This window comes from Patiria miniata, unplaced genomic scaffold, assembly GCF_015706575.1.
Source record: "Patiria miniata isolate m_02_andy unplaced genomic scaffold, ASM1570657v1 HiC_scaffold_1, whole genome shotgun sequence".
In the NCBI taxonomy this organism is placed as follows: Eukaryota; Metazoa; Echinodermata; class Asteroidea; order Valvatida; family Asterinidae; genus Patiria; species Patiria miniata.
The window spans coordinates 26,762,287-26,775,037 of record NW_024037047.1 but is presented as its reverse complement, the minus strand read 5'-3'; the positions used below and the strand labels follow the sequence as shown (position 1 = coordinate 26,775,037).

The window sequence follows — 12,751 nt, the reverse complement described above, 5'->3', positions numbered from 1 at the left end:
TGTTTTTTTCTTCTTCAAATGTCTGCAAATCAAACCATTTGGGGACTTAGCGGGGAATTGATTTAATTCTATAGACAGTATAATCCCCTTCTTTATTTGTAATTGAAATTGACACACGATCTCTGTTGGATACGCCACTGCCGAGTGACAAACTAAGATAATACCACTAAAAGAGGGTGCAAGTCAAAACTTATTACATTAAAGTTTCGATTGACAGCTTAGGTCACTAGTCCCCATTCCAACCTTTTTTATACTATTTTAGCGAAAGCGGTCCCCGAACATGTGCAAGGCTTTATACATTCAGTTTATTTTCTCTCCGAGTATAGGCGTTGATGAAACACCTCAATAGTATGTATTGCGTGGATTTTTGAAACTCTTCGTCCTCAGAGCGAAGGGATAACTATTAAGCATCTAGTGCGAGAACACAAGAACATGCATTATCCACAGTTGTCTCACAAGTGTGGTTTCTACTCAGCTGAACTTTGGACATGTTATTATTTAGTTGAAAGTTGCTGATGTTTTGTATTGCTGTTCTTTTTATCAGATTTTTTTTCGTTTCAATTGATGACCATTTGTTTTAAATGCCTAGCCAACTATAATGGAAGGCAAAGCAAATATTCATTTGATAATGTACTTTACCGTTTATTGATTGAGAGAATTGCAATCGCAGTGTATACTTTTTTTATTGTTTTCGCTGACAGCTAGTTAAAATGATTTGCTCATGAATATGCATAAGGGCAGAAGGCAAATAAAATTTACTCGGCGCGACGCGAGCCGCCGTACAGCGCCGCACAGCGCCGAGGGTCGGCGCGCTGCGTCCCGCCGACCCTCGGCGCCGCCGACCAGATTAAGCTTCCTGCATAACAATAGGTGAAGATTTGCGTATTGCTTTCACGGCTGATTGCACTCAGGTCATGCGGCCAGCCGCAGCGCGCCGACGGTAACGAACTCGAGCTTGGTTTTTAATATGTTGGAACAATTTTTGATCACAACAATAATCGTGGGTATTTTTGGCAACGTTTTCGCTTCCAAAATAAACGTAACATGGAACACTATTTGCCACCAGTTAACATGTCTTGAAACTTTTTTCACTTGTTGATCTGAAGAAATAAACACTACCTGATGCCAAGATGACAAAAACATCAATCCATTTACTTTGTATTCGCGTTAATACTGATAAATTCCAAGGTCTGTTGTTCTAGACAATTATATTTTCCCCTGCAGCCCGCTTTCGGGGAAAAAATGATTCGCGTGTTCGTCCCAACACTGGTCTCCATTTCAATGTATATGTGTGATGTCACGCAGTGCAGAATACCAGCCAATATCTCGGTACTGTGATTGCGTCCTTTAATCCCGCCCCTGCATGTGTTTTTTTGCCATCACCGAAACTAATAATACGTAGGCGTATGTTCCAACGCTGGTCTCCAATTTATAAATATGTGACCGTTGCGAAGTGCAGTATACCAGCAAATTTCTTTGTGGGTGTGTCTAATCCTATTCGGGATTGCGTGTTTTAGTCCCGCCCCTACCCTATACCCCGAAACTGATTTGATGGTCCATTCATTAAAAAAAATTCCAACACTTGGTCTCCATTTTATTGTGTGTGATTTTACGGAGTGCAGAATACCAGCCAAAATCTCGGTACTGCGATTGCGTCTTTTAGTCCCGCCCCTGCATGGGTTTCTTGCCATCACCGAAACTATGAATAAGACCACGGCTCCATGATAAGACGTAGGTGTTAGTTCCAACACTGGTCTCCTTGTTATAAATATGTGATCATTACGAAGTGCAGCATACCAGCACATTTCTTTGTGGGTGTGTCTAATCCTATGATTGCGTCTTTTAGTCCCACCCCTACCCTGTTCCCGCCAACGAAACTGATATGATGGTCGATTCATTAAAAAAGAACTCCAACACTGGTCTCCATTTTATTATGTGTGATTTTACGGAGTGCAGAATACCAGCCAATATCTTGCCACCGTGATTGCGTCTTTTAGTCCCGCCCTTGATTGTTTTGTTGCCATCACCGAAACTAATAAGACGCAGGTGTTAGTTCCAACACTGGTCTCCAATTTATTTGTAATATTTTTTATACAAACCGCAGTATACAAGCATATTTTCTTGTGGGTGTGTCTAATTTTGTCCAGAAATTTCAGTCCGGCCTGTATACTTTTCCCCATCGACGAAATTGACACGATACAAGTGTAATAGTTCCAACTCTGGGAAGTGAAGTGTCCATTGAACATGTGGGGTTATCGATTTGTCGCTGTAAACAACGGAGATCATGTTCCATGCCGCTCATAACAAAATGCATTTTTCTGGGACACCTCCGATCGAGTCGAAAGACCGGAAGAGGAGATTCGCGGCCAGAAAATTACTGTTCCAGCGGTAAATCTTTAATGGAAAAGTGCTTTATATCCCCCCCCCCCGCCACCAGATCGAGAAACCAGTACAGTACAAAGCCATTAAGAATGGAGACTGTGTGATACCTAATTAAAATGATTGGACAACTACCAATGTCCGGCAGTTTCGCAACGTGACAGACATTCGCCCATCACTGGGCCTGGTGCACGGGATCAGATGTATGTACACCGCGATGAGACCAGACAATATCAGATGGCCCGCCGTTAAGCACGGTCAAAGTATAGTTGCGATCCTGCTCCACACAACGCAGCAATACGGAGCAATGTTTCCACTCGCCGTCACCACGTGCGAGACAACGTCTGGCAACGGCCGATTCCGCTCCACACAACGCATCCACTCGGAACGTGCGCACACGCGTTATTACTGTTACCGCTTGCCAGACTACACGTAAGTCTGGCACGAATGCCATCCGCATAAAACAACATGTAGTAGTAGATTAGTCTGGTTGCAGTGTTGCATAGTGAGCTTCGCCGTTGTACACAAATCTCTCGTATCGCCTACCCCGACCTTTAGAAATGCTTTGCAGAAAGGTGCAGAGGGATTTTAATCCTTTCTTTTTGTACCACTGTTTTAATAAAAGTCTGAGCTTTCTGGGTAAGAGAATACTAGTCTGTGCCCTTTTTATTTATAATTTTGATAAAAATGTTTGGCGCAATTGGTCGATATGGAAAGCGCGAGTTGAGAATTCGGTTTTTTTTCCCATCCAAACGAACGCAAAGTTCTGAATTGTTAATTAATAATGGGGGTGTATTTTTCTTGTATCAGGATACCTTATATATTTTTTAGAGTCATGTTGATACTCATTAGCACGGATTGAAATTGACTAATTTTGCGTGGTTACATTTACGGCCCAAAACTGGACTCCTACTACATAGCTTTATTATAAACGGAACTCGGTCTTTGTCCATCGCATCCACGTAATAATGGGGGCATTTTATGGCTCAACGGCGCACCGCGGCCCGCATCGAGCGTGGACCAAAACTTCTCCGCTGACCTCGCTTATTAACATAACAATGGGACAAGCACAATAGCGGAAGTTAATGAGCTGATGGCTGGTCTGGGCGCCGCGCAGCGCCGAGGGTAGAGAGAAAATAAACAGCTGGGAAATAAGCGCCGCACTGCGCCGCGGCGGCTCGCGTCGCGCCCAGTAAAATGTATTTGCCTTCTGCCCTAACACCAATAGCATACAAATCAATAACCATAACTGACATTACAACCGAGTAAACCTTAAATAATGCATCATTTCTTTTAATTTTTTTATGATTTAATTTATTAATTTAATTAATTATTTCAACAATTAATTGATAAATATATATATTGTTTACTTGAAAACTTCAGTTGAACCTTAAACAATAATAAACATGATGCAAACTGCATACAATGTTCACATTACCACCCCTATCTCTGAACCTGTACACAAGCTAATTAACATAATACTGTTAAAAATAATTTTAAAAGGCACTTTTATGCATTCTTTTCATGAAGCATGTCCTATCGTCCCCTCTCTAGTATATTTGATGTATATCTCGGGAACTCGCAGTTGCAGCTTCACCCCTGCAAGTTAATAGAAACGACCACATGTGAATGGTGTGATATTGTAGGATCCGTTACACAGAACATGGACAGGTTCCCGCCACAAACAAGTATTCCATAACGAGCGACGATGCATTGAACGGAAGCCAGTCTAATGGGATTTCCCACTTTTTGGAGTATATGAGCAATGTTTAACTCAACTTAAAGGGGCACTAGGTTTTGAATTCCCCGAAAATGTCATGTTTTGGATAGTTTGCTTATCCTATTTCAAACATCTGGTTGAAAGGAAACCAACCTCATGTCTTATACCGTTCCCGAGCAAAAACGAAAAAAAAACGGTTGTTTACATCGGAAACGACGGAGCACGAATACACTTTTCCTGTCGTTATTCGGTCAATGTGCGATATACACGATGTTTGTATCAATACAGCACCTAGACTTTATGACAAGTCGTTAGATAGTCGTACATAATGTATTTTGTCCGTGAACTTCAGTCGAACTCCATTGGCGCGGCTGGTAAAAGACTAGTACGTAATCGGACAGATCGCGACACATCTAACGACTTGACGATTACTTTCTCGCACCGTTATTCATATGCAAGCAGCGCAATGATTTTTGCGATGAGATCCAATCGCGTACCGCTATGCAAAAGAGGACTCATTCATTCCGTTACATGGGGATCATCTCATTATGTCAGGGACATGTTTGCAGATCTGGCGACTTAAATGACCAATTCACTCAGGTTGGTCAATTGTGTATAGAAATAAAATGTATCATTGTGATATGGGCCTACTTGATCTATTTGAGTCGTGTATGCCCGATAATGAATTTTGTAATGTTACACAACACAAAGTACAAACCCTCGAAGTAATGAGAACGATCTTCCGTGGCGACCAAGAATACGCTCTGGAATCTGAACCAATCAGAGTGCTCGCATAGAATTCGCTAGCGATTCTAAATACTCCCATATGTTGCGTACAACATTGAAAACGTATTCGCCAAGTCGGTAATTAAACATCATATCTCTAGTCAGCATCATTTGGTCTGGGAACCAGTATATGCATATTGCAGCGCGAATTTTGCGTGCATGCCGGTATTCAGTAGCTGGTACCGTACGCAATACAATTTGGCTGTTCCAGGACGGTCCCTTTAAGTTTGGGCCTTTCGGAAGTTTCGTTTGATCAGCTCACCGACGCGTTAGATATCCTCTGAAACACTGAACCACCATTTGACAGGCAGGAGTCATGGCAAGCAACAGCAATTATGGGATTGAGGGTAAATGGTATACCTCTGCGGATATCGAAGACTTGGAGGACGAGGTATCTCTCGGTGATAGGCTGGAGTTCAACCGCGGCATGTACGCACACTGGGTATATACGTCGGTCGATACCGAGATATGCAACACGCTGTCATCCACTTCGGAATTTTCGACGAAGAGGAGAAATATATCAAAAAGAAGATCTCGGGTAGTGAATCGATTGCGGGTCAAAAGCCCGAGATACGAGCTGATACGATTGAAAAGATTCTCGGCGATGCCAGGGTGAGAATCAACAACTCAAGAGACAAGAAAGAACAGCCTTTAGATCCCCAAGTCATCAGTGAAAAGGCCAAGACAATACACCGAGAAAAAACGCCGATTGAGTACAACCTTGCCTTCAACAACTGCGAGCACTTTGTGAACCTTTGTCGATACAATCATCCAACCAGTGAGCAGGTAACTGAAGCGGTGAAGACGGTTGGCAAGGGCTTGATATGGTCATTCACACGTAAGTAAGTAAGCTAGCTAGAACTGCAGCGGTCTAGCTAGGTCATTTCGATTGGGGCGGGGTAATGGGTAATGGGGGGGGGGGGCGTGAAAGGTACTGACAGGTACTCGGTTTTTTTTTTACATCCATCCTCCGTAATATCAAACTTCAGTGGGGGAAGAGGAGGAGGGGGATGGACACCATCTTCGTATGGGGGCAAAAGTGCTCAAAGTGGACACTATCAGACAATAAGTGGCACTCTTCATAGCCGCCAACAGCACAATTAGGCCCCCCAAAAATTCCTCTGTTTCCGGTTACCGACCGACCCTATTTTTAGGCGGCGACCCTAAAAAAATTTATCGCCAATTTTTACTCTGAGCCACTCAATAGTTGTATACTATACAGCCGTTGCGTCCGTGCGTATGCGTACCGTGATTGTGATGTTGCAGAATCTTAGAGCAAATTTACTAATCTGTTTCTGCTTAAATGTTTGGATTTGTATTGTTAATGACTATCATTCACAAAGAGAAGCGCGGCCTGAGTCGATATAGAAGCGGTTTCAGTTTGTATTATTGGCCCAATTGGAGGTTTTTGTGTAGGGGGGGGGGGCTGGAGTGGGCTTTGGGGTATACTTCCAAGGAGGGGGACTATAGGCATTCGATATTTTTGGGCACAGTAATTGTTGTTTTGGGTTTTTTTAGGGGGCGGGCTGGAGTGGAGTTTTGGGTTTACTTCTAAGGAGGGAATATATGCATGCGCTATTTTGTTGCACAATTGTTGTTGTTGTTATTGTTTTGTTGGGGTTTTTTGGGGGGTGGGGGAAGCTGTAGTGGGGTTTGGGGTATAGCTTCCAGGAGGGAAGCTACAGATATGTGCTACTTTTTGGCAAACATTTTTTTGGTTGGAGTGTGTCTTGACCCCCAGAATGCTAACAGAGCTCAAAGATCCACAATGACAAATGACTTGTTTTAGGAATTTTCCAGCAATCCGTTTTGATTTTTCTTTTTACTTTACAGCTCTACCGGCTCGTCCTTTCGTGGCTGCCGTGATGAACCCCAACCCTCAACATCTTTTCGTGGATTACTACACAGCTGAGCTGATAGAGAATGCTAGAGGATTGACGTACCGAATTATTAACGAACAATGACACTATTAATTTGTCAAAGGTTCGACGAAATTTGAAGGGTGGTGTCGTCAAAGAAGGTACATTGCACCTGAAGAGATAAAAAGACAACTTGTCAGTTCAGTGCTTATAGGTCACAATCTGAAATTGAAAATTGACAATTATTTTTTTTTGTAATGTGGGCAAAAATAGTAGAACCTTAGAAAGAAAAGTTGAGATACATTATAACTAGATTAAAAAAAAAAGATACCACGGATGTGCTAAAAGGTCACACAATTACATTTAAAAATTCTGGCGAACATTCACAGGCCAGAATTTAAGACTTCTTCTATAAAAAAAGTCCTGTTCAAAACTTATTTAATTTGTTATAATAGGCCTAGCTTTGATTTTGCAATATACAGTATGTCCCTCAAAAATGTGTCCGTCGGACTATTTTGAAATAACTACAAAACATGATGAAGTCAAATTATTATTTTTTTTCATTGTGCAGATATTCCTCATGGCCTCAACCCCTCAGTATGTTGTGAAAAGGGCTGCGGTTGGGATTGGAATGATTTGCCTGGCTATCAGTCATCATGACAAGACCTCAGTTTAATGCTCACGGGTGAATGATTCCAATCCCAAGCCACAGTTGATTCAGCCTTATTTTCCCAACATGCAGGATATAACACAGCTTACATAACACAGCACTGAAATTAATTATGGCAAGGAACTCGGTCACAGAGTCCAAAAATGCTGTTGTGATCATTTGACCATTGTGCAGTGAGGCGTGATGGAAATGAAATGAAACTCGTAGGTTTTAAGGCCAAGGGTAAGGAGTACCTGCACCATCATTTTTTTTTTTTTCAAAATTGCCTTCATGGTTTTGTAGTAATTCTAAAAACGGACACTTTTTGATCAATGAAAGAGCAATCGCATAGTATAATTTAGATTCTTTTAGTTGACAGGTAAAACTGTTTGCTCATGTATAATGCATAGGAAACATATCATACCAAAATCAATAAGGCATCCAAACACCCTTGAAAATAAAAATAAGAAGATTGATAGTAAAACTCGTTGAGATACAGAGTTGCGTTTTGAAACATTTCATTTATATTAAGTCATTCATATTTTATCTTCTTTATGATGTACATACAATTACAGATTTAGAAATCTACGATGTGGCGAATTTGTGTGGTTATTTTCTTTAGAGGTCTTAAATAGTACGGTTGATACTTTTGTTTGCAAAATAGACCTGAGGCGACCTTACTTGGAGGGTATTTAGTTTTTAATTCAGTAACAATGAATGCACAAAGGATTCACTCGTGCATATATCCAAGCAAAAACAAAGACGTTGCCCTCTAATATGGCTGCTGCTATATAATCGACTCAAATCATCATTAGCGAAAGGCTGCATGTTCATTGATGTGTTGATTTTGTGTGTGTGTGGTTTCAGGTATTCACCAAAAACATCACAACCATTCAAACAACTGCTAATGTGACGGTAGATAAATGGCCCCATGTATTGTGTTGTCATAAGGTATATTAAAAATAATCGTCTAAATTGATAATCATGCTAATTTTATTATAATTAGAACTAGGTAGGTTTTGAGGGATTTTTTTTCATGGAATTAGTGAAATGTGCCTAAAGTTACAATTTTATAAATATTTTATTTAATGAATTTTATCCTAAATGTATTAATCACTGTTATCCAATTAGTTTGGAGAGCCCCTCGGCAGAAACTTGTTTCTTTTGGGTAATCCTGCTGGAGCTTTTGGGGTGTTGTTTTCTGTTATGTTTTCTGTTATGTTTACTACTCAGTGTTATTTGTACATGTAATTGGTTTGTCTATGATTCACTGTTTCTAATATCCCGGAAAATGAAATAAATAAATAAATAAATAACGAGGCTGTACATTTCTTATGTTCGTTAGGGCGTCATCTAATACTACGCAGAACTATGCTCAATTGAGAGCCTTTGACTAAAATATTTATATCACTTATTCATTAGTTTTCTGTTGGTGCATGACAGCGATCAATGAGCAACTGAACAGGATGAGACCATATAGGATTCATATTAATTTTTACAAACAAATATATCTTGAGTTTTAATCACAGCTATACGGTGTCAAGTAGTTTTTAGCATGCCTTTTTTATAAGATCGCATTGTATAAGATTGTTATTATCGCACTGTCAGTGGCTGATATTGGGGGCGGGTTTTTAACCGCCCCGCCCCCGTGATGATGTGATGATACTAGCAAAATGGGGCTAAAGAATAGATGTAACTATACGTCCCAACTTTATACCCAAATTGTCATTCAACAAAAGGGAATGCACTGTAGATTTCAAAATTTCTGGAGGAATTCCCCAGGACCCACTCCAAAGGCTTTACTCAGCCCACCCCCGGCCCCGCCCACTCTTTCACATCACCCTCCCCTCCTCCCGGTTCCTAAAAGCAAGAATTACCCCCACTTCTCCGTTTTGCCTGTCCCAACCGGAAAACAATACAATAATTACAACAAATCCATGGCTGCCCATTTTGAATGTTCAATATTATGATACTAATTATTGTTTTGACAGTCACGGATAAAGACGTCATGACAAATTGTAATGGAGCTGGAGGTCGTCCCCTTTCAAATTAACACTGCGCTTACGACTCAGTTGAGATTGAGCATACCAGTGAAAACATTTCAAAATAATGAGAAATGTTGTCTACAATTGTTCCTTTAATCTCCGAAATGAACAACCTCGTCATTCCCACGGCTACAAAATATATAATCAGCGTGATTCACACTACTTTTTTGTTTTGGCCGTTTGACCCTCTTTTACTATGAATCTTATCGATATTGTTCACAAATTCGGGGATTTACGTCTATTTTGCAATACAGTGCATTATTTAGGGATGTTCTTGAAATTTCAGTGATGTATATAGCGCCATGCATTTGATCTTTGGACCGCCGTTTTGTGGATACTAAACCGAGGCGAATAAAGCGAATAGGCCTAAAGAAGTGGTCACATACTGAAATTATGGTGCGATTATAGAATCAATATAAACTTTTTTTCTCGAGTATCTTAGCAACATTGAACTTCCAGTCTTTCATGTAATCAAAGGCTTTAGGTTTTTCTTCCACTCAGAAATACGGAACTACCAGTCGATTGTTTGCCATCGGACTCATTAAATTACGAAATAGACCCGAGCTACTTTTTCTTCAGTTTTATTATTTCAATGAGGATGTTCCACATCCAATAACTCAATCACTTGTCATCCACCCATCTCCTTTGAGAGCAATACAAGTGAACTACAGCTACAAGGTCCTGCCCTCTCCCCCGTCATTTCCTCGCGATGTTTAGGACTCCACCATCTCGAAACAAACATTTTTGTCAAACACTGGTCCAATTGGACCGAATTTAATTCAACTTGCAATCGGTTTTGAATTGTTTTCCCGGTTGACAAAATGGGACCATAACACAAAAGGGTGCAAGTCAAAACGTATTAATGAACATGTTGTGGACGGGAGGGCTTGCAACCGAAACCATGCTTTGCGTCGAGAGAAAAATTAAGTTGCTGTCACACGGTGATCTCCAAACATTCGACATCTACTTATAGCTAAATGTTGACAGGTTATTTGTTCAATTATTGCAGCGTATTGTTCTTTGAATAGGCAAAAGTACTTTTGATTGCAAATAATGTCCACTATCTTTGAATACCTATACTTAAATATAATAGGCGGCAAAAATATGCACAAGTATGCAGTAGATTATACTTCACCGTTCATTTATTAATATAATTGCAATATTATTAATGTAAACCTAATTTATCACTTTATAAATGTTACATAGATGTAGAAATCTACGATGTGGTGAAAAAGTCTGGTGTTTGTTATACAATGAACAAACCATTGATCTTGTCTAAGAACGTTGCGTAAACATTATCTTTGCTGTATTTTATGTGCAAGATATTTTCTATAAGACTTGTTACTTTAGTATAGTTGATAGTTTTGTTTGCAAATTTAACATAATCATTTAAACAAAAACATTGTTTTCCTTCAGAACTAGGTGGGTGTAAGAGATTTTTTAGCATGGAATCCCCAATCTAAGCCTTTCTGTGTTCTCGTTTTCAGTTCTGATATTTCCATTTGTTCAAGACCCTGTTTATTTGTGTGCATATGAATTATCTCATACGCAGAACTATGCTAATTGTTCATGCTTTAAATCAATTTTGTTCTTATTATTTCTTTATTTGTTCATTAGTTTACTGTTTATACAACATTCATAAATACCTAAGACAGTTTACGCATTCCTATTGGTCGAGAGCCCGTCACGTGGCCGGTCATGCGTAAAACACTACCAGGGAGTCAGAATTGTTTAAATTCAAAACGCAACGCGCCAGGTGCGTTCTGCGCGACATCGCGCAAAACATGATACGCGCGCGTCAATCTCCATAAAAGGGTTGTTTACATTTCACTCACCAGCTGCACACTCAATTGTTTTGCAAGAGGGATGTTTCAAAAAAGCATAAAGTGAATTTGTTGAACAAAATCGGGATGTTTTGAACAAATTATATGATTTTTTTATACCGAAAAGGTATTTATGAATGGGAATAAACATGTGCTCGGGTAATTATCAGCACCCAGACTCTAAGTGGTCTTATACAGAGTGATAAAAACCTCCGGAGCACACATTTTATCCCCTTAAAAAGCAATTGCCTCGGATGCTGTAATTTTAAGATTCATATTAATTTGTGAGAAAACCATTGCTTGAGTTTTAATCACAGATTATTGTTACCACAATTATCATGTTCAAAAGAGTATGATACTGGATTAATCCCTTTTGCAGACCTTAAATTAAAAAAAAAAATGATATATCAATTCTTCTTTTTTTCTTAAGAATCAGCAATCTACCCTCTTTTCTTCAAAAGAACCTTATCAATCCGTCATGTAATGAGTGTAAAGACGGAGACTGCAGTAAACAAGTCGTAAATGCACTTCCATAAAGCAAACTTCTCCGCCACCTTTTAGAGACCCTGCACGGTACACCGGACGTTTTATCTCTCGGATAACAAAACCCCGATTCATATAAGAAGGTTTATGGCTGCATGGATGTCGTAAATGAACTTGAAGTCAAGCACGTTATTGTTAGCATTTGGTTGTGTCTGTGTACATATGCCGATTGCACATGATGGGGAATTCCTCATACGTTGTGCTAGGAAAAAAATAATAGCACGCCTTTTCCTTTGATCAGACGTGTTAGATTTTCCTACCTCGGAAATACTGAACCCAACATCATCGTTAAAGTGGCAAAGATAATGGAGCGAGGAAAAACACCGATAGATGCCAACCTTCTCGACAACGACCGCGAACACTGGAGTGGCGAAGTTTTTGTAGAAAACAGTTTCGGGAATAAGGGCCAGTGGTATACCTCTAAGAATATCACAGACTTGGAAGACGAGGTATGCCCCGGGGATAGGCTGGAGTTCGGCCACCACTTGTACGCACACTGGGGTATATATGTCGGTCGATACCACGATGAGGAACATGCCGTCATCCATTTTAGTATACCCGCAGGAGGGTCGGCATTCTCGAAAAAGAAGATATCAGGCAGTGCGTTTGCTGCCGGTCAAAAGCCAGAGATACGAGCTGACACGATTAGGAAGATTCTCGGCGGTTCCGGGAAAGTGAGGATCAACAACTCAAGAGACCACACAGTAAAGCATCTGGATCCCGACGAAATCATTGGATTAGCAAAGAAAATGCACCGTGACAAAACGCCGATTGATTACCATCTCCTCGAAAGCAACTGCGAGCATTTTGTTAATATTTGTCGATACGACGAACTTCACAGTGCGCAGGCTGAAGCAGTGCGGACGGCTGGGCACCTAACTAGGAGAGGGGTTGCCATGATACTTTGCATCATTCAAATAGGTAAGTATCTCAAGCTAGCTAACTGA

At 40.4% G+C, this 12,751-nt stretch overlaps 1 protein-coding gene across 1 annotated transcript; it reads left to right on the top strand.

The window, feature by feature from the left end:
* Positions 1-12,109: 12,109 nt before the first annotated feature.
* Positions 12,110-12,751, top strand: LOC119732462 (phospholipase A and acyltransferase 4-like). Its single transcript, XM_038205990.1, has one exon. It carries the CDS (start codon positions 12,110-12,112, stop codon positions 12,749-12,751), a length of 642 nt encoding a protein of 213 aa, XP_038061918.1.